General features: G+C 35.4%; 5 protein-coding genes across 5 annotated transcripts; 3 read left to right on the top strand and 2 right to left on the bottom strand.

Moving 5' to 3' along the window:
• The first annotated feature begins 1149 nt into the window (after positions 1-1149).
• Positions 1150-4356, top strand: LOC123209174 (calreticulin). The gene is made up of 14 exons (XM_044626994.1): positions 1150-1303; positions 1748-1855; positions 1949-2141; positions 2228-2486; positions 2590-2646; positions 2758-2805; positions 2890-2976; positions 3061-3118; positions 3217-3284; positions 3375-3470; positions 3557-3604; positions 3706-3732; positions 3814-3909; positions 4008-4356. Exons 1-14 carry the CDS (start codon positions 1204-1206, stop codon positions 4017-4019), a joined length of 1257 nt encoding a protein of 418 aa, XP_044482929.1. The 5' UTR covers positions 1150-1203; the 3' UTR covers positions 4020-4356.
• A 916-nt stretch (positions 4357-5272) lies between these two features.
• On the bottom strand, positions 5273-10082 carry LOC123209173 (pyrophosphate-energized vacuolar membrane proton pump-like). The gene is made up of 8 exons (XM_044626993.1): positions 9643-10082; positions 8338-8912; positions 7850-8229; positions 7674-7760; positions 7242-7572; positions 6711-7121; positions 5929-5988; positions 5273-5659 (listed from the first exon to the last, which is right to left on the bottom strand). The coding sequence occupies exons 1-8, from the start codon at positions 9878-9880 to the stop codon at positions 5453-5455; spliced, it is 2289 nt and encodes a 762-aa protein (XP_044482928.1). The 5' UTR covers positions 9881-10082; the 3' UTR covers positions 5273-5452.
• Positions 10083-12241: 2159 nt separating this feature from the next.
• On the bottom strand, positions 12242-14649 carry LOC123209175 (RNA pseudouridine synthase 1). Its single transcript, XM_044626995.1, has 2 exons — positions 14180-14649; positions 12242-13541 (listed from the first exon to the last, which is right to left on the bottom strand). Exons 1-2 carry the CDS (start codon positions 14628-14630, stop codon positions 12871-12873), a joined length of 1122 nt encoding a protein of 373 aa, XP_044482930.1. The 5' UTR covers positions 14631-14649; the 3' UTR covers positions 12242-12870.
• A 608-nt stretch (positions 14650-15257) lies between these two features.
• LOC123209176 (peptide chain release factor PrfB2, chloroplastic) lies at positions 15258-18434 on the top strand. The gene is made up of 7 exons (XM_044626996.1): positions 15258-15883; positions 16090-16302; positions 16703-16804; positions 17009-17146; positions 17402-17706; positions 17823-17976; positions 18066-18434. Exons 1-7 carry the CDS (start codon positions 15413-15415, stop codon positions 18198-18200), a joined length of 1518 nt encoding a protein of 505 aa, XP_044482931.1. The 5' UTR covers positions 15258-15412; the 3' UTR covers positions 18201-18434.
• Positions 18435-19434: 1000 nt separating this feature from the next.
• Positions 19435-22239, top strand: LOC123209178. The gene is made up of 4 exons (XM_044626999.1): positions 19435-19588; positions 19729-19858; positions 20990-21105; positions 21587-22239. Exons 2-4 carry the CDS (start codon positions 19748-19750, stop codon positions 21915-21917), a joined length of 558 nt encoding a protein of 185 aa, XP_044482934.1. The 5' UTR covers positions 19435-19588; positions 19729-19747; the 3' UTR covers positions 21918-22239.
• Positions 22240-22754: the final 515 nt, after the last annotated feature.

Here is a 22754-nt window from a genome sequence, read left to right on the forward strand (position 1 = left end):
AAAGGTTATTGAGTATGGCAAATATAATCATCCAAGAATTGAAGGTAAAATAAACTGAGCTCAAACTAAACTATCAAGTTAAAACTCTAATAAGTTTAGATTTGATATATTCAAATTGAACATGAATTCAAAACAGTTCAACACAATCCCAACCCAGATGTGTCACAAAGGAGCAAAAAGGCAAAGACAAAATTGCGGGTAATTCTTATGCCCATATGGATTTGAGTGCCGGGGCCGGCCGACTTTTGCATGGCCTGCCAATTTTGTCATATGCGGTGGACTGGACCAACCTTGTGGCTCTTCAATATTAATATCTTTTTTTTTTTTCTAAGAATTAACTTATTCATTTGAATAATGATCTTAATTACAATGTAATCTACCTAATTTTTCCCCTTCTAGGCAAATACAGTTGAATTCTTTCAATTATTTTACTTGTATAACCAGTACTTTAAAATTTAAGGTTCAACTTAAAATTGGTAACAAATCTTGTTTAGATTATGATTATAACTTGTTTTATCCATCGAATTGAATGAATCTTTAAATTGAATTGGATGAAATATATTAAATAAAACTTATCTATTCATATGATCCATTAAATTGATTAACTCACAAAATGACTTTTTAACTGTGTATAAAATTACAAATATTAATTTTTGAATAATTGTATTAATAATTTATAATTTAATCAAAACAAAAAAAATTACATTATCCAAAAATTATAATTATATTAAAATATAATGACTTATTATATCTTTAAATCCTAATTTTGAAATTATAATAAAATCCTTGATCTTATCAAATCTTTCATTTATTTATTTTATTTTATAATTTGAACAACAATCGTGGATGCTTCTAGAGATAATCCTTACACCAATTTATAAATAAATAGATAAATTAATATTCATAAATTGGAAAATTATTTATTGCGCACAACTAACTTTCTCTCTCCTCACCCACAAATCGATTCTTGCCACCTTTCCAACGGTTGTACGCTCTACGATTCGTGTAATCGCCAATCTGTATTTGCCACGTCATACAGATGACACTTATTTTCCAAGAGTCGTTTTTGTATTTGCCCACATCATCAAACTCTCCACGTCTGCTGTCCACATCACCGTTACATCCGGATACGAACGAGAGTGTTATATATATAACCTGCTCTCCCTTTCACACTTCACTTCAGGAGCTCAATCTCTCTCAAAAATGGCGAGGATGTTCCCTAGTTTTCTATCGCTGACTGTCCTCCTCTCTCTCTCCGTCGCCATCGCCTCCGCGCACGTGTTCTTCGAAGAACGTTTTGACGGTACCTCTCTTGCTCTACGACTTAAACGAGCTGTTTCGTTTCAAATTGCACTAAAACTCTAGATCGGTTCACGTTGTAAATGTTTTGTTGTTTAATAGTTCAATTACGAGTACAAATGTAGTTTTTATTATTAGATCTGCGATTATCGTAGGATTTTGTTGAGTTCATTTGAATTAGAAATGATAATGTACGATCGATTTCACACTTCTGAACAATGACCTTTATGTGATCGTTGATTTTGTACTCGCATCCATCTAATATAGCCTTGCCGCGATTGAATTCATTTTAAGAACTTCAATTAGCATTTGTATGCAAGAAAGAATAACTGTTAATCATTCCAAATTGTTAAATCTTTGCGTATCTGTATGCATTTGCTGCTGTTGGATAGATCAGGGTTATGTTAAGGGCGTGTGCTTATGATAATTTGGCAATGTTATATTGTAGATGGATGGGAGACTCGTTGGGTTAAATCAGATTGGAAGAAAGATGATAACATGGCAGGAGAGTGGAACTACACCGCTGGGAAATGGCCCGGTGACCCCAATGACAAAGGTAATTCTCTTTTACCTGAGAATGTACAATAATTTGAGCTGGTTTAGTTGAGTTGAGTTTGAGTTACTGTTTTGGTACAATGTTTTATATCAGGCATTCAAACAAGTGAGGACTACAGATTCTATGCAATTTCAGCTGAGTTCCCTGAATTCAGCAACAAGGATAAGACACTTGTCTTCCAATTTTCTGTCAAGCACGAACAGAAACTTGATTGCGGTGGTGGCTACATGAAGTTGCTTAGTGGTGATGTTGATCAAAAAAAATTTGGTGGTGATACCCCTTACAGGTTTGCAATACACATTTTGGGTTTAAGCTCGTCTATTTTTATTACGTGCTATTTTTTCTGATTTGGTTTTGTATTGTTGATGGCAGTATCATGTTTGGACCAGATATTTGTGGATACAGCACCAAGAAAGTGCATGCCATTCTAAACTACAATAATGCAAACCACTTGATCAAGAAGGAAGTTCCATGTGAAACTGATCAACTTACTCATGTTTATACATTTATCCTCCATCCAGATGCTACCTACAGCATTCTTATTGATAATGTGGAGAAACAAACTGGCAGCTTGTACTCTGATTGGAATCTTCTCCCTCCAAAGAAGATCAAGGATCCAGAGGCGAAGAAGGTAATTCCCCGGTTTAACCAATCTTACTATTTATTTCTTGAATACTCAATTGGCTTTCTTCATAGTAGAGTTTATAAACCTGACTTTGTTTGATTGATGCCAGCCTGCAGATTGGGATGACAAAGAATATATTCCAGATCCCGAAGACAAGAAGCCAGAGGTAACAATCTCCTGATACACAAACTTTTGTATATTTAATCCTCTCTTACATAGTTTTGTCTGATCACATTACGCATTAAGTTATTGTACCTTTTATTTGTTGTATAATTAGGGTTATGATGACATTCCAAAGGAGATAACAGATCCTGATGCCAAGAAGGTAATCATTTAAATTTTAAGTTCTTTCAGAACATTGCCCCTTTACTTTCTTAGGAATGGAACTGAATAAAAAGTTGCAATGTAGCCTGAGGATTGGGATGATGAGGAAGATGGTGAATGGACAGCCCCAACCATTCCCAATCCTGAGTACAAGGGTGAATGGCAACCAAAGGTTAGTCAACTTTGAGATTGATTGAGGTATTAAAATTTGATTGGTAATTATTTTTGGTGATAATCTTGCTTTGGCTTTCTGCAGAAAATCAAGAACCCTAACTACAAGGGGAAGTGGAAAGCACCAATGATTGACAACCCAGGTTGTTTTTTTCTTTCAAATTTTTTCATGGCCTTGTATTAATTGTAATTACTGAGAGGATGGTTAGTAATTCTGCATATGGTTTCAAATTTTCTGTAGAGTTCAAGGATGACCCAGATGTTTATGTGTATCCCAAGTTGAGATATGTTGGCATTGAGCTGTGGCAGGTAATTATATCTACTATCTTTTTATGTCCCGTTCTATTATTGTCATCATATGCATATCAGTTTCTGACAATTTGGTACATAATATGTCAGGTGAAATCTGGAACAATGTTTAACAATGTTTTGGTGTGTGATGACCCCGAGTATGCCAAAAATCTGGCTGAAGAAACTTGGGGAAAACATAAGGATGTATGTAGCTATTTCCCATCAAATGTCGAACTTTACTATGGATTTGTTTCAGTTATTGATCTGGAATAAAACTATTGATTATGCAGGCTGAGAAGGCAGCTTTTGAAGAGGCTGACAAGAAGAAAGAGGAGGAGGTACCTTTTTCCTTGTATATTGGTTTTATTTTATTAATAGCTCTTTTTTTTTTTTTTTTTTGTATCTGTTTTCTTACTTTCTGAATCATTTTTTGGTTCAGGAGTCAAAGGAGGCAACTGATTCCGATGTAAGCTTATAAACTCTCACATGATCTTTCTTACATACTAATGTTTGTTATGGTTATAATCTTTTAAACCTTCTTTTTCAGGTTGAGGATGAAGACGAAGGTGATGATGAAGATGATTCTGCCTTTGAAAAGAAATCTGAGTCGGATTCAAGCGACAAGAAGGATGAGGAAGTACATGTAGGCATTATAACTCTTAACTCTGTTAATTCTTGTAAATAACCTTATATGATGTTTCTCCATGGAAGCATTAATAATCTTGCTATTTGTTGTTACAGGATGAGCTGTAAGCTGAGAACTACAAGGATTATCTGATAAGATTAGTTTGGAGATAAGGCTTGGGCATCAAGTAGCTGCAAATTTTTTTTCTTCTTTCTTATTTTCAGCTGTAGGGACTGTTTTTTTATGCCTTGTTAACATTAGAAAAGGGAATGAGCTTGTAGGTTGCATTGTTAAGTAGTGTGACCTTATAGCTTTAATATCATAATTTTAACTGAGCCTTTTTTAGGACAAAGAGGATATTGCCTTTTTTATGAAGTAGTGAGCCACAATATTATATGATGCATGCCCTTGATTACTTGTTCAATTTTATTTGTTTGAAAAAAATTCAGTTTGAATTTGGCTTAATTTGAAACCTCCTGTTGTATTGTAAAACCGGTTTGTTGATGATTCAAATGAGCCGTGTTTGATCTTAAATATCATTTGGATTCAAGTTTGAGCTGACCTTTTGTTTAAGTCTAGTTCAAATCCACTCAAACTACAAATTTTTTATTCTCCATTTTCTCTGTTGTGAAGATTTTGATAAGGCGTTGCATCAGAATCAGATTGGAAGAGATTAATAGGATTAAATGAATTTGTGTATGCCAATATGATACTATCCAGTTTGAGTGAATCATTGAATTTGTATTCATAAGGCAAGTCAAATTTGAATTTGACTCAAATTCAAAGTTAAAAAAGTAGTTTTCAATAATCCCAAACCAATTTCAAACTAATTTTTCTTGGATTGGAACCAATCTCAATCTGAACTTGTTCAAACTCCTTGATGATTATCCATAATGATACAACATAATCTCTAAAGTGTTTAAGTCAAGATATTGCAAACTTGATCAATTGCCTGTTTCCCATTTGTAAATTCTTCAACATTTGCTCCAACTTTATAATTGGTGCAGCATCTTCAACTGTCACAAATTTCTTCCCATTCAGTGGCTTCTTGTTGACGTTTCCATCTCTATGCAAACCGTCTGCCCCATTTAGCTGTAATGTGAAAGAAGTCCTGTCTCAGTCCTAAAGCCCTCGGATCTGGGGAATGCATAGGTAGGTGACATGTTTGTAGCTTCGTCTTTCTGTGAGTTCAACTCCTCATCTATTAATTTTCTTGGAGATATAAATAATATAATTGCAGACATAAACCATCAAGCAGTACACTTACCATCATAACTTCACTGTATCCCTAATTTCAATGGTCATTATCTTGCTTAATTCTCGTTGGTGTTGTGTATAAATTTTCACATCAACAAGGATATTTAAGTTGCCATTAAGAATCTAAGTAAGTTTATATGCATTAACTTATTCATTCATAGTAAAAGTGGAACCAGTAGCAAAGTGATTGATGGGGTTTCAGCTTTACATTTTGGAACTAGTAGTTACAGAAAAGGCTGCATCAACTTTACTGCTACACTGCTACTGACGGAATTGGGATCTGCAATCAGTAAATGCTTTGAAGTTACAGTAGTTTGAACAAGAAGCCACCATGAGCAGCAAAGAATGGAGCAAACACCAGAGACTCCACTGCCATGAGCTTGATGAGGATGTTCAGTGATGGACCAGAAGTGTCTTTGAGGGGATCTCCAATTGTGTCACCAATGACTGCTGCCTTGTGAGCATCTGAGCCCTTTGGACCCAATGATTTGGCATGTTCCGAACCACCAGCCTGCAAAAACCACATCAAAGTAACGCATAAGAACTTAAAGTTATTTCTGAATTGCCAATACTTGAGCTCATTGTCATTGAATTTACTGACGACTTTGCTTGCAACCCAAACATCCATATCAGCTTCTCTTATCATCTTCAAGCAATGTGCAATGTCTATTCATATCTAGCATTTCTCTCATACTTTATCGATATGAGATTTGTCAATGGGTGTTACACTGAAACTCTAAGGTTTCATGTTTCTCTATGTGTAATGTTTTGGAATTTTACCTCTATGTATTTCTTTGCATTGTCCCATGCTCCTCCTGTGTTAGAAGCTGAAATGGCAACCTGGGAGCAAAAGGAAAAAATTAAATTAGAAATTCATTTAGAACCAATGTTTTTAAAATCAGACCGGTAATCGAACTGATTATCTCATTGGTTCATGGTTTGATCGGTTCAACCGGTTCAACTTATTATTAAATTATAATAAATAGATTTTGCTTAAAAACTTATAAAAAATAAAATCAATCAAGATACTTATATCTATAAATATTAGAATATATCATTTTTAAAGAGTAATAATTATTCATTTGATTTTAATTAAATAATTAAAGTAAAAAAATGTCTCAATCTCATGATACAAAAAAAAAAAATATAATTCTATAAATTATTGTTTACAGAAGACATTTAAATAGATATGAAATATTTTTTTTTCTTTTTAATTTTATTTTTGAACTTATTTTTCCTTACAAACCCTTAGAAGTTCATTAAATCTAATAAAAAATAATCAAATTACTCAAAAATAATTAAATTTTTAAAAAATACCTTAAATTTTGGTCAAACCCAGTTTTGCCGGTTTTGATCGATTCATCTAGTTTGACTGAGTCAATAAATAAACTGTTTTTTTATGTTAACCAGTCCAGACTTGGAGTTGGTTTCCGATTCAACTAGTTGAATTGATCAATCCGATCTGATTTTAAAAACATTTAGAACAATAAATGTATGGTACTCTTTGAAGAAAGCAAGAAATGATCAGCATCTAAGCAAGGCACTGGATTTTAATTGCATACCTGAACACCAGAAACAAGTGAACCAGCAAGAACCCCAGCAAGAGTCTCAACTCCAAAGAGGGTTCCGGCAATGAGAGGTGTAAGCATAACCAATGCACCTGGTGGGATCATTTCCCTGAGTGAAGCATCAGTAGAAATCTTGACACAAGTTGCATAATCTGGTTTTGCTCTGCCTTCCATCAGCCCGGGAATCGTATTGAACTGCCTACGAACCTCTTCGACCATCTTGAGAGCTGCACTTCCCACACTCTTCATTGTCATGGCTGAAAACCAGTAAGGAAGCATGGCTCCTACAATCAGTCCAATGAAGACCTTTGGTGTCAAAACATCTACTGTTTTAAGGCCTGCCCTGCTGACAAAGGCACCAAACAAAGCAAGGGAAACAAGAGCAGCAGATCCAATTGCAAAACCCTGAAGAGAAAATGCATCATGTCAACATCATGGTAACGAACTAACTTTTGAAGTATCATGTTAGTATAATAGCTTAAAAGGCTCAAATTAGTGAAAATAACAGACAAATGAAAGCCTTTCCTTGCCAATTGCAGCTGTGGTGTTTCCAGCAGCATCCAAGGCATCGGTTCTTTCACGTATCTTGTGGCTCATTCCAGCCATCTCTGCAATACCACCGGCGTTGTCACTTATAGGGCCGTAAGCATCAATTGCAAGACCAGTGGCAATGGTGCTAAGCATTCCCAAAGCAGCAACAGCAATTCCGTACATAGCCGCCAGGCTAAAGCTCACATAAATCGCAACTGCTATTGAGAAAATAGGAATGATGACAGATTTGTATCCCAGAGCCAAACCAAAGATCACATTTGTTGCAGCTCCAGTCCTGCAAGAATCAGCTACATCCTGCACCGGACTGCCAATTTGAAATGATCATAAGCATTACATTGTGGTTTTCGATGCCAATAGTAAATGCAACAGTCGACTTGATTAATACAGCCATGAAGAGTATGCTACCTGTAAGCATTACTTGTGTAATACTCTGTGGTATATCCAATAGCAAGACCAGCCCACAAACCAATTGCAACACAGAAGAAAAGGTACCTGTAGTTGCACATAGTTTGATCAACGAGTTGAAAGCATGCAAAAACTGAAGGAACATCAGAAATTGAATGGACTTTCAAGATGCATACCAATTCTTTACAGTTTTCTCAGTCCCAAAATCGTAGAGAGTGAATTCTGATGGCAAAGCGAAGAAGGTGACCATGGCAATGCCAGCAGTCATCAAAACAGTCGAGATAAGAAGTTGTCGCTTCAATGTTGGTTCAATTTCATTTACACTCTTAATCTCAAACAGATCAGTTGCAAAAAGTGCAGTTATCAAACAAACAACGATCCCCATTGAGCTAACAATAAGGGGATAAGACATGGCTGCATAGTTGTGGTTGATACCAAAGGATGATATTGAAGCAACAAAGAGTGCTGCACAAGATGACTCGGCATATGAGCCGAACAAATCAGAACCCATTCCTGCAATGTCTCCTACATTGTCGCCCACATTATCGGCAATAACCTGTATAAGTACCATAAGATCCGGTGCAACCGATGTCAATAGCATAAAATTGAAAAACAATGAGGGAAATAAAACTGTAAAAAGAGTACAAGTCAGATGCAAAATTACAGCTGGGTTTCTTGGATCATCCTCAGGGATATTTCGCTCAACTTTCCCGACAAGGTCAGCACCAACATCAGCTGCTTTAGTATAAATCCCTCCGCCAACTCTCCCAAAGAGTGCCATTGAGGAACCACCAAGACCATAACCGGTAATAGATTCATAAAGTCCCTCCCAATCATCACCATAATAGAGTTTAAACAAATTGATTGAGACATACAACACAAAGAGGCCATTGGCAGCAAGAAGGAATCCCATCACTGCACCTGAGCGGAAAGCTGCAATAAACGCCTTACCAACACCCTTCTTTGCTTCCAAAGTAGTTCTAGCATTTGCGTATGTAGCAATTTTCATTCCTAGAAAACCCGAAAGTGTTGAAGTAAGGGCACCGAGCAAGAAAGCAACGGTGCTGAAGAAAGCATTAGCCAGAGCTGGTTTGCAAACATTCCCGGTGTTATAAGTGCAAGGTTCACTTTTGGTGCTGAAACCCTTGACGGAACCCAGGAAGAGGAAGATGATGAGGCTGAATACACCCATGAACACGCTGAGGTACTTGTACTGGGTGAACAGGAAAGAAGTTGCCCCTGATAACACAACATAAAATCACAAACATGAATATTAGCAAAGACAGTAATGAAACAGCAATCAATCATTGTGCACAATTGCAATTTGGATCAAACTAGAAAACAGCCAAAGACAAACTAATTAAATCTAGAAACCATGTATTGCTCTTACTCTGTGATTTGAGTTATCCATTGAAAAACAACATGGATCTGGATAAATTATATGAACACTACACAAAGATAGTTACCACAGCGACAGAGCATCTAGTAGAAAAAGAAATAGTTGAGAAAACCATCATTTCACACAATTTACCCAGATTAACCAATTGAAGATCTCCTATTCTTTATGACCAGAACAGATTTGGTAACATATTCTGCTTATGGTGGCCAATGAATATAGATAATAAGAGACAAAACAAAACTGGGAAGAGACATAGTTTGGAAAATGAATCTATTGACCTAAGACAAAACAAAAGAATAGAGATTGCAAATAAATGAAAAATATAAAATTCCTTTCAAGAATACATGTAAAAGCAGAATCCAGCAGACAATTAGAGAAAAGAACAAAACAAATAAATAAATATACATATATATATGATTATTATTATATAATTGAAGTATTTTCTCATATCTAATATTAGACTCAATAATGGCATTATCATCGTCCATAATTAAATAACATATATGTAATTGTTCTGAAACAAAGTAGTTTAATATTCATCTAATAATAACAAGTAAACAGAAAGCTCACCAACAGAAATGGCATTCTGAATTTCAGCACACTTGATCGAAACTTCAAGACTGTTAACGCCTTCCTCGGATTCTTCCTCTTCAATCAGCCTATCATTGTAGCCATTACTTCCAGGCTCATTTGAGACTTTAACTTTAGAGACCAAGTACCATTGAATTAAAGCAAAGACAATTCCCACCAAAGCAGCTGCAGGGATGAGAACTTGTGTAAGGCCCTCACTCAGTGAAGCCATTTCCATAAACTCACAATTCCCACTTGTCTTTTTTTTTCCCCTAGGAGTGTTGAAGCAAATATAGCCAAAACCAGAACTGTGTTTTGAAGTACAATGCAATCTATCTTTAAAGCTGCATATACGTAGAGGTGTCGAAGTGCATTATCCAAAAGATAAAATCAAAGGCCTCGCAGGATGCCATTGGAATCTGTGCAAACCGGTTGTTTTGAATGACGGATGGAACAGATGAGATTCCTTATAACTTGGATATCGTTGAACCAGTCGGTTTGAAAAGTAGAAATGAGTTGCGTCACTGTCTTTATCCATTGTGCTTGTGTTCATATCAACTTCTTGGCACATACTTTGTCTGCTTTTGCAAATAAATATCCGCAAGGACATTAAGCTAACGCTGTCTAACACATTTTTACCTACATTTACATACTTTTTTCTGGTGATTACTGCACTGATTTTAATGTTATCAAATTCTACAGTTCAATTTTACATAGAACTTTATAATTATAAAAAAGAAAAGTGACTTCTTCAATCACTTAAAACAATAAATCTTTGGCTATGTTAGCATCATGATGTGAAATATCAACATATTCGATTTGGTAGGAGAGTATGCATTCAAGTATAACAAGCAATTCAATGTTGACGGTCACCACATGTTTCTCATGAATTCAAGGTCAAGTTTTGATTTCAGTCTTTCTATAATTTCTAAACTTAATCATTAAGTTTGAGAGAGCACAAGCTTTTGTTGCACCTCAATTTACGATGCAACATTGGGATTTGGGTTAATAGTGTTGACATGACACCCCCAAGGTTTGGTATAAGATGCTTTCCACTTTTGAATTAAGTTTTAGCCTTTTTTTTAACATCCGAGAAATGCAATTAGCTGTTTAGCCTAGATTTTAAGTTTTTAACTCATATATTGTTACATTTAATCCAAAAAAGGCTATTGAGAATAAGGTTAGATTTGAACAAAGTCAATGACTTGAATCCAAAAAGTCGAGTTCAATTTAAAAATTTTAACTTAATAGATCGATTTAAATTTAAAAATTTGTCGATAATTCACCTTTTTGATATTATTATTTATTAAATAAAATAAATTTAAATTTGAAATAAATATTTTAAATTTAAATTGATTAGATTCAATTTGAATCCACTCATAATTTAGAGTGAGAACATAATTTCCCCAAATTGGGAGGGGCAAAGTTTTTCAAGCCAATCCTCAAGGTACATTTAATGAGAATTAGGGAAAAACAGCGCCTCTTAACCTACCTCCATATAAAAAGTTGTATTGATTATTTCTATTCAAAGTAATCCTATTAATTCATATAATAAATTATCTAGATAAGTAGGACACGGCAAGCTTTCTATCGTACACGCTACAGCTTGATTATGCCGATGGAGTTCAACAGCTATACCTACCCACCAATTTTATTTTGATTATCATGCATCTTTTTACACCATTTAAAATCCCAAGTGTTCCAACTTAAAGCTTAGAATCAGCAAGCAATATGAATTCTTTAGAGGTAAGCGAAAATACATCTTATTCATTCTGGACACATACATCTTTATCGTATTTTGTCAATGTAATATATGCTATTGTTACAATTCTAACCCTTCAACTTAATCCAAACAATAGGTAATTTCTGCAGATTGTTTTTTAATCAGATAAGAGCAAACCAGTGTTCTGAACAATTACCAGATCAAATCCTCCAATGAATAATACTTCATTTTATTGAATTGTTCTGGTTTGTCAATCACATTCATATGTCATAATCTGTGTGATCCATAACATATGCTCCAACTAATTATACACCACAGAAGATTGCCAAGTGGGGGATATGATACCTCCACCATTCTGTAGGCTAATTTGATAAGAAATTTCCAAAAATATCAGATGCACAAACGTGCAAATCAACTCTCAAAATCAGTATCTCATTATTCAGACAACATACAGAAGAATCTTTTCAGGCTTCTCAATGGACCACAGATTTTAACTGCTTCACGAAAATTAATTATCCAAATGGCTGTCCTTTGATATTATTTGAAACTCTTAAAGTTTCCAACAAATAATGTCAATTACAATTGGTAACTCAGAAATCTCTTCAATAGATTGGATCTATGCATTTCTGTCCAATCATGCATGCCAAGTTGATTCGCACATGTGTCGTGTTGTGATTGGATAGCACAGAAACCTATGCGTATTTGTCCAATCATGACACACCACTTTAGCGTACATAACGTATAAACACATACCTTGGTTGGCCAAGCATCTATTCTCTAAAGTTATTATCCGGTTATAATTTGACACCATACTTTACATTGTGAAGTACTATAATCTGGTGCTTCCTAAAGCTAATTTGGTGCACATAAAGAACATAGAGGAAAGATGTTCACTATCATTTTATTTTTTAAAGATAATTCCTATGTTTTGGGTTAAATACACAGGCTTGAATGATTTTAGAATTTGTGACAAACATCCCCTAAAAAGGACGCTTCTATCAGAATTTTACATAACGTAAAAAGAAGTTTTTATCCTTTTTTAGCAGGGTTTGACAATCGCCAAGCTAAAATAAGGTTTTGATGAATTTCAGAACCATTCCAACCATGTTTGTATTGAAAAAAAAGCACACAGGCAGCCGATGATTTCAACCTTTTTCTCACTGCTGTAGGCATAGGATTTCAGTTGATGAAGAGGTTGCAATTGCAACTGAGGCATATGCTACAACTCCAGCAATTTCTTACCATTGGCTGCTTTGCTAAAGTGCCATAAATCTGCAGCAGCACACTTGTCAGATCAAGAAGAATCATGTTACTGGCCATGTCATTTAGTCAAAGGACCTTTCTGTGGAGCTTATTTCCTGTTCTTTAACAGTAATCCCTTCATTGATTCATTTAAAAATGATTTTACCCTCAAAAGAGAGCAGGTATCATAGCACCTTTAAATATCATTAGTAGATCTTTGGAAGCCTGAATATTAAAGAATGAATAGAGTGGAAGGCATGACATTAAGATGAATGCAATGCTTGGCTAGCCCAACAAGGTAGAGGTGCTCGTAACATTATAGGAGAACCAGTGACTGGATGCTCAAAAGACAAGCTCTCCGCATGAAGTTCATGGCCCTCATAAGTCCTCCCATTCCACCGATAGACGCCTTCATATTTCACATCCCCTCTAATTGAAATACCAAGATACTGACAATGCAAGCGGATTTGATGTGTTCTTCCACTCTGAGGAAATGCTCTAACCAAGATCTCATCCTTCTTTGCATCACCATCTATCTTGGCCTTTTTTTCAACAATTATAACATTTGCTCCATCTTTTTGAAATTCAGATAGCTCTCTGTAGCTCCCCTGTCTGTTTACTGATAACACTTCGAAGGAAGTAACCATTTCCCTGACTACAGATCCACCAGGTAGAGTCCGACCTACATCTGATGCAGCATACACACGCCAGGCTCCAAACTTTGACCGACCATGGCCTGATTTAAGGGTGACTCTATCCCATTTTGGAGCAATACCAATGCAGAGAGCAATATAAGTTTTACTCACCTTATGATCAGTAAATGCCTTCACAAGCTTAGCTGCTACTTTGTGGGACTTGGTAATGATCATTACACCACTTGTGTCACGGTCAAGGCGATTGGCAAGATGGAGCTCTGGAGGTTTGGCTTCAGTCACTACAATGAAAAAGTTTATCACTGTTCAATGCTCAATAAAGAAATATGATTGAACTCCACATTAGAGAAACTACTCAGTGTTTTGGTTCATTTTGGGATAAACTGAACAAATGAAATTTATCAATTGTAGAACCCAATCAAGCCCATGAGACAGTCACAGCGAAAACTTTGTACAGAGTGAGTAAAAGTATCCGAACTCCTAAATAATTTCTCATAATCGCTTTTGACTTGGTTCAGTGCTGGGAAAAACGTTACATGAATGTAACTAAACTCATATATAAGCAATCACATAGAAACATGAAAAATCAAGCATAATTGCAGTTGTGCTTGATTTTTTACAACTAGTGAAGTGAACTTATGCCTTTGATTTGGGCAGTAAATTTCATAAACCTTAATTTAGCTATCAGAGAAGCTTTGACAACAAAACTTAAAGCAATTAACTCTTCCTTACTCGGTGTTTCAGACTCATGCTTCAATTCTGTGCCAAACTTTATCTACATTTCAACATTTTTCACAGTTTATTCCACATATTTTTGGCAACAAGACAAGCATCCTAAAGATCCAAAATTTACCTATAAAATTCAAAACTTTACTTTTCACAGAAAAAATAAACAATGCCAATTAAGAATAAAAAAGACCTGCACTGCGTTGACCCGACGGCGAGTTATCAGCAAGAAGACAGGGAACAGAAGCCAAAACACTCTCACAATAAACCCCTTGAGGCTTGTTGACAGCAATGAGCCACTCGTCTTCATACAACACATCACTTCTTAATAACTTAAAAAGGCTTGATTTCGAAGAGGCAGACATGGCTCTTGTGAGCTCTATGTCCTTTGATATGGAAGGCAAGGGAGGGGAGAGGGGTGTGGGGTAATTCTGTGTGGTTTGAGGGACAGTTTCGGAAGTGGGTTCGGTTGGGTTAGACATGTTGCTTACGGAGATGAATATTTTGGAGAATTTGGTGAAGAAGGGTTTTGGAGCCAAGAAGAGTGTTGAATGAAGTAACGAAGGGCCTTCCAGGAGGGGCATTTCTGCAAGTTTAAAGTAGTTGAGGGATATTTTAGAACTTATACGTGCTAAATCGTCCATGTATATTGAGTTTACATGGCAAATTTATAAAGCGCCTCCTCCCTCTTGTTAAAAAGGCTGACATAAACACCTCTTTGTTTTTTTTTTAACTTCAATTAGATGGTATGAAAAGTATATTAAGGAATGAATAATATTTCTTGTATATATATTTAATATATAAATAAATAAATATAAATATTTTATAATATGATTAAATATAATTTGATTATTAATTTAAAATTATTCAATTACATAATAATATATATCTGTGTATATATATATAATTTTATTGTTGAAAAATTATATGAACAATTGTGAAAATCCACTAGTTATAGGATCAGTGCAAGAATTATTTATCATACTTCAAAAAAGATAAATTTAAACTTTTTAACCTATTGAAATTTAAAATATGAAAATTAAACTAATCTAAATATTTAAATTTAAATTAAATATAAAATTAAATTATTTTCAAATTAAATTTAAACCCCACTAATTAGTATTAGAAAACAAAAAACTAAATGCCAACCCCTTACCAAGAAAAAGGAGGCCGTATAATTCCCAAAACTTTTGTAAATAATTCAGTAAGTGAATTTTTAAAACCTCGGGGATCCATTAGATTTCAACAAAACTAGGGAGGAGTTCCAAATTATCTATTTCATGCTCGGTAAAAACGATGTCGTTTCATTGACAACGCACATCTCTCGCTTTGAGCTCCTATACCTGTTGATGCTCTGTTAAACCCTCCGAAAAACTCAGTCTGCAGAACTTAAAAATCACTTTTTTTGGATCGTCACGTCAAAAAAATGTCATCTTTTTTATTTAAAAGATCACGCGGTTGCTCATCACTTATCTGTCAGAACACTAGAACCACAACTCCAACGCTCGGCTCAACACAGTTTCACAATCGCATTGACTCTGATCAAATTCATTCGCGTTTGCCTTCTGGGTTCTCTTTGTTTTTTACTAAATTCACGAAAAACCCATCTGGGTCTAACCAAAATCTTGCCAAAGCATACCCGTTTGAGTTTAGGAACTTACAGGATATGACTTTGGCATCTGGGTTTTGTATTTTGAGGCAAAATATTCTAAAAACTCCATCTGGGTTTAGGTGTTTTGCTACACAGGCTGCAGTTGAACTTTCAACATCTGATGGGCTAACTGTAGATGGTATTGTGGCTAATCAATGGACAATTCTTGATGAAAGGGAGAGTGACTGGAGGAGTCATGCTGCTGCTATTGCTCAATCCATTCAAGTTATCAAGAAACGGTTACAGGTATAATTTGAGGTTTTTAAAAAAAAAAAAAAAATCCTGGCTTCAATTGTGTAATTTAAGTTAAATTATAGTTTATCACGGTTAGTGGGTGTTTTGGAATGGAGCAAATTTATATTTGTTGTATTAGAATGACAGTAAGGTTTTGGTTATCTATTTGACCATTGTTGAACTATGTGAAGCGTAATTTTTGTTATTCATAATTGCAGTGGAAGAAATTGATGGTTAGGTTGAATCTGTTATCTGCTGAGCTTAATAAGCCGAACCTTTGGGACGAACCTGTACATGCTGGAAAGGTAAGTCGTGAGCATGGTTCACTAATGGGTAAAATGAAAGAAGTGAAGGCATTTGAACAAGAATTACTTGAGCATATTGACATGATCAAGCTTGCTCGGGATGAGAATGACGCGGAGCTGGAATCGGTGGGCTCCTACTTCCTATTCTAGGCATGTACTTGTTTTGTTTGAAGATCAATTTCTTGTATCTCATAGAAATTAACAACCATGTGACATATATTTTCTGATAGTTCTAGATTCATTTTGTGGCTTTCTGGCATTTTGAGGTAGCCATTGGTTTTTTAATGGTATTGAAACAATGTAGTGAGTGGCCTTTCTGGACGAAGTAGTTAATAATTCTATTTTGAAAAGTGGCCTTATATTAGTAAAGAAAGAAGCAAACTAGTGTGTTACATTTTAAATAAGCAAACAAGATATGGCAGATAAGTGCTATGCTACTAAAATTGCTTGAGATTGAAGCCACAGGTTGCATTGTGCCTTTTAAGAATAATCTATTTTAATAAAATCTTTCTTCTTCTCGCTGCAGGAATTGCTAAAAGCTTTGCTTTGGATGAGAAGAAATTCAAAGGAGAAAGAACTTGAAGCTCTCTTATCTGGAGAGCATGATCCTTACTCTTGTTACATAGAGGTAATCTTCATGTATATCAGTGCTTATTTTTGTTGTGTTAAACAATTTTCCGTACTAAGATGTCTTTCCATGCTCTTCTTCTATAGTTTAGGAGGGTCAAGAACATGTTATTGTCAGGCATTTTTTCTTTCATCTCCATTTTGATGGATGAAAATTTCCTGCCATAATAGATATTAATAAATTTTTATATGATACATTATATAGGTTCAAGCGGGCGCTGGGGGTACTGAGAGCATGGACTGGGCTTCAATGGTCATGCAAATGTATAAATCATGGGCTCAACGGCATGGATATGGGGTCACCCTTGTGGATGAAATGCCTGGTGAGATTGCAGGAATCAAGGTTTACCTTCTTACCATCATCCACCTTTGTTTATTTCAATGAAATCTAGCATAAAATACTTTCTTGCTTGTGAAGAAGCCCAACATGCACACAACAATATATCATTCAATGGTGAAAGTGCTGCTGCTATTCACTTATTAATAAATTGTTAAAGGCTATTGTAGATGCTAATAGTGAAGCTGTCTACTTTCTGAGATCTTGCAGCTTTGAGGAACAAACATTAATTCCTAACCTTGGATAATTCTATTCTTTCAGCGAGCAACAATCAAAGTAGATGGTGAATATGCATTTGGATATGCCAAATCAGAAGTAGGAGTGCACAGGTTGGTGCGAATCTCACCTTTTGACAGTGGAAAACGGCGACATACATCGTTTGCTGCTGTTGCTGTAATTCCAATCTTAGGTGATGGATCTACCCGTGTACAAATTAACGAATCTGATCTCCGAATTGAGCGATTTCGTGCGGGGGGAGCTGGTGGGCAACACGTGAACACAACTGAGAGTGCTGTGAGAATAACTCACATTCCTACAGGAGTCACTGCTACTTGCCAAAATGAAAGGTGTGATTTCTGTGAGGTTTAAGACTATCATCCTTTTTTTAATTCTAATCAAGGAGAGACAAATTACCTGAGTCTTTTTCTTTTAATTACAAGGTCATAATTTTGTGTTAACACAGATCACAACATCAAAATAAGGCTTCGGCAATGGCTGTGCTTCAATCTCGATTAGACCAGCTTGAGATTGCGCGTCAGGCTCAGATGAATTCAGAACATACACAGTCTCTTACTGACATAAGCTGGGGCAATCAGATTCGAACTTATGTGCTCCATGTATGCATTTCGTCTTGACAGCCTTAATATCTTGGAGTTCTATTGACAATCTAACCAAACTCTAATTTGTTTCATGTTTGTTAATACAGCCTTACCGCATGGTGAAGGACCTCAGAACTAGCTATGAGGTTTCTGATCCTGACTCCGTACTTGAGGGAGACCTAGACAGCTTCATATTGAGTTATTTATCAGCTTCCTTGGATAAAGATGAAGATCAACAATAGTGGTGAAACCCTGCATGGTCAGTGAAAACAAATGCAGAGGGAATAATCTAACTAGTGGTTCTGGGGATTTCGGTACCTTAACAAGGGAAGCTGCAATGTCAGTCCTGTAGCATTTGTATATTTATTAGAAGGATGAAATGTAATCCTTCTCATAAGTAATATGTTTGCCATATAAACCGTATGTATTAATTTATTATCAAGTTTTGGGCTTTAATTGCTGCAATAGTGTAACCATATTGAAAGATTCATATGAAAATGGTGAGCTTGATGCGATGTGGAGACAAAAGTATTCCAGAAAAGTTTTCATGAAATTTAACAGTTAGTGGCAAAATAGTAAGAACACAACTTTGATCAGAGTCATCAGTTTATTCATTTTTTTTCAGTTATGCGGCGTGGTATTCTCCTCTTCAACATTTGACAATTAAATATTCACACGCACCAAACAAATTTCCCTCCCAAAAAGCCGTAACCCATTAGAATGTTGCAAATTCTCAGGTGTAATTCTTTCTTGGACTCATTTGATAATGACTTCCTTGTTTTTTCTTTGTATACCCGTTTATCATTCTTTCCATAGTTGTAATGTAATGTTTTGAGCATTATATAGTTATAAAATGCCACAATAGCTTCTTCTTTTTTGCTTTATTTCTCTAAAATCTTTGCTAAAAAAGAAGTTTTCAGAGATGGGGTTTTTGCTTTTCTTTTAGTCATAGGACGACAGATGCAAGAGTTTGAATATATCGAATGTAAGAATTATTTGGCCCTAGGTTGAGTGGCAAATGTGGGGAACTCTCTGGAGACATAAGTTATTGGATTTTGATGAATTTGTGTAGATGCATGAAGTTTCCTTGTACCGTAGTTGGCACCTCTTTTTCGGGGAGATGGATCTACACAAGTTGATGCTGATCAGCTGTTGGTTGTACCTTATTGCCACTGATTTTTTTTTTTTTTCAGTTCTCATACATACGAGAAGCAGCTTATTCTGGTTTCATTATGGAAATTTCATAGGGTACTTTGTAGCTTTGAACAGGTATAGTTTGTCTGTCATTGGCTTCCACATGTAAACGCCTATATTTATATGTATATTGCCGAACTTCTTTGTTGAAGAATAAAGACTCTATATTTGCCACACTTCAACCAAGGCAGGCCAATTCCCATGTATGACATAGGCAAGCCAAGTTATAATAGCCTACACCTTTCTAATTAAGAATTTTATTTTTCAAAAATAATTAGCTAAAATGTAAATAAACCAAGTGATATACTAAACGACGTCGTTGGGAATGAATCCTACCATAATAAAAACCCGACTCGGTTGACAATCGCCATTACTTCAATTCAATAAACAAGGACTGTCTGGTACTTTTGATTCATCAACGAAACTATCGGCAAAGGTGATAATTTCTCAAATAGTACGCTTGATGTCGTAATTTATTGGATTTCGCGCATTTTCCTTAGCAGCATCCTTTTTGTCTTTAATTCATTCGTAGAGTAAACAGGGAGATATATTAAATTGTTGTTTTTGGTTTTGTAGGTTTTGCTTGTGGACGAGAATGGCTTCATCTTCTTCCGTTATAAGCCCAGAAGATGTTTTGGAGTCTCTGATGAATGATGGTACTTTTGATTCTCTTAGATTGAAGATCATTAATCAGCTCAAAGCCAATGTAATTCTCTCTCTTTATTATCGTAAAATTTTATATATTTTATTTAAAATTTACTGTTTAATTTGTTAGTACTCGTGGTTTTTTGCGGGTTCTGGGTTCAGTTCTTACCTGGGTTTATAAGTTATCTAACTTTAAATGGTGGGTTTTTAAGCTCCGATTAATGGTGTTTTGTTACATGTAACAATGTTTTAGCAAGCAAAGACGATTTTGTGGGTGTGCATGTAACTAATTCGTGTACTTTGCGGTAATATGATACCTTGCTTTTATCTGAACTGTAACTGTTGTGGGTTTGTTTCATAGTGTGTTTTGAGAATACTGAGACTAATAATTTGGATCTTTGGGGACTTTTCTTCTTTCTTGAATTGGTTACATGAGGAATTGCAACTTTAAATGTGAAGTTTGCTCTTTCTTGATAAAAATGAAGACTTTTGCAGAAAGAAAACGTTGTTTTCCCCTTTAACTGGTAATTATTGGGCTTTATGTTACAGTTACTTGCGGTTCCTCATGGTTGTTTTAATTGGTTGTATCATGCATGTTTGATCAAATGTCAACTTAAATATTAGCGAGGCAGTTTGGTTCATAATATACAATTATTGGGTAGCAATTTTCTTTCTTGGTGCATCTTGGCCATTTGGACATCAACATCATGTTCTCCTGGACCTCTATATCTTTTCCCTTTGTTTTCTACTTGATGAGTATTTCCATTTCTGCTTTAATCATCTACTTCTGCACATACGATGGCTGATGTGGACAAAATTAGCGGCCTTTTTTGGGTGTTACTAGAGAAGAAAGAAAATAACTGTCTGAACTGTATTCCAGACTTAGCTTTTCTATGATGTTGTTATATTTTGGTTCAATTTTAGTTTAAGTTGTCTTAATTCCATAGTGACAAGTTGATGACATCTTTAAGATTTTGATATGCCAAATTTTGGAGCTTCTGATGTGTTTAGTAGTTATAGTTTTGTAGCCTGTAGTGAGATGGTCAAATATAAAATACCATAGATTGAGCGTTGGACATATAATTTAAGATTGTAGAAGTTGATGGTTTTAGCATTTTGATTCGCATAGAAGTGACGTGACTTTTGGTTCTTGAGAGTGAAGTCTTATATCTTTACTTTGCTTATACTTCAGGAAGAGCTAAAGAGTACAACCATTAAGATGGCTGAACAGAGTAAAGTTCTTAATACCCCTGGGGCAGAAAAACAAACTAAAAGAGAGCTCTTTGATGCGCTTCGCCAGGAACTTGAGTAAGTGTTTCAGCTTGACTGTTTTAACAAATATTTAATAGGCTGGAGAGACCCCATTTGTTTGGGTTATGTGTTATGGCTTCTTAGTTATTGTTTTCACAGATATTTAGAAGGTAGGAGAGACCCCAGTTGTTTGGGTTATGTGTTATGGCTTCTTAGTTATTGTTTTCACAGATATTTAGAAGGTAGGAGAGACCCCAGTTGTTTAGGTTGATCATGAGATATCTGGTCTGCTTGTAGGCCCTATACACTGCATTTCCCATTTTTGTTATTTACTTGGTGGTACATAGCTGACTTGCAACCGTTAATGTTTTGGATATGTACAAGTACTATCTGTTCTTTTTTTGCCTGAGCTCTGTGCTTTAGTGCTTCTGAAGACTGAATTCACAGTTTTCTTCTTTATCACTATGATGTGATATACTATTTACAAGAGTAAATGTATTCATGCTGAAACTGCATTTTATGTTTTTTTATCGCACAGAGCTCCCGTGCTTGAGAAGGCATCAAAGTCAGTTTGGGAGTTAATTCTGGACAGCAATGGGCTAGGAAAGGAAATTAGTGAGACTGTTGAAAAGGTATTTTGTAGATTAAGTGGCAGGGAACCTCCATTATTTCCTCCAAGCATTAAGATCCAACCAGATAAAGAAACTGAGAATGAGAAAGGAAAAGAAAAAGGAAAAGGAAAAGCAAAGGAACATGAAGATGAAAAGGAGGGTTCAAACTCTAAATCAAAGAAAAGGAGTTTCATCGAGATAAATGAGGAGGGAGGGTTGGCTGAAGTTGCGAAGGATCTGACATCCCCAGGGTTGTAATGGTAGGATTTAATACATTCCAAGTTTGAAGATACAAGAGACTACGTTGACAAAATGTTCTTTTTCCTTTTTTGGGTGATATAACACATATTAGGACCCATCTAGACTTGAAGTAAAACGTGGCGACTTGGGTAGGAAATTAGCACTGCACAAGCTCCATGTTTTACGTTTGTATATTATTAACTAATGAATTTCATTTACTTCAATGAGTACTCTGAATGATGACTGTTTTTAACGTTGTTTTAGCTTGAATTCACTCAAACATTAATGATGCCCTTAATTTTCCCCTTTAGTTTAAATGAAATGAAATATGTTTCCGCAATTTCTGGTCTAGTGTACAGTTATACTTTCACCTCAAAGAAAACGTAGCTTTAGTGAAAGCTAGAAGGAGCTGATTATTAAGTTTATCAGTATTTAATCAAGTTGCTGTTCCATGGCTTGATTATCACATAAACTAACAGATTGGTTCTTAATGAGACGTTTCTACTTCTGCAAAATGTCGTTTACAGAGTATCAGATAAGGTGTTTTGAAGTTTTTCAAGATTAGTGGAAAATAGGTTCCTTAATTATAGGATAAAGTGAAGTTTTGGACTAGAGGTGGATTTCAACCAAACTCAAGCTTAAGCAATTTCTTCTTGTTGAGCTAAACTGCGATTGAAGCTGGTGTTGGAGTATGCCCTGCCATTCTTTTTCTTCTTCTCCGACTATTTTCTTTTCTGAAAATTCTTCTTTTTATCTGATTTTATTGATTACTAGCTCAAGTTGGATGTTATGGATATGAGTCAAAAATCAAGTTGGTTTTTGTTCAAGTTTGACTTGAATCCAATCTTATTTTGG

The sequence above is a fragment of the Mangifera indica genome, chromosome 2, assembly GCF_011075055.1.
Source record: "Mangifera indica cultivar Alphonso chromosome 2, CATAS_Mindica_2.1, whole genome shotgun sequence".
Classification (NCBI taxonomy): Eukaryota; Viridiplantae; Streptophyta; class Magnoliopsida; order Sapindales; family Anacardiaceae; genus Mangifera; species Mangifera indica.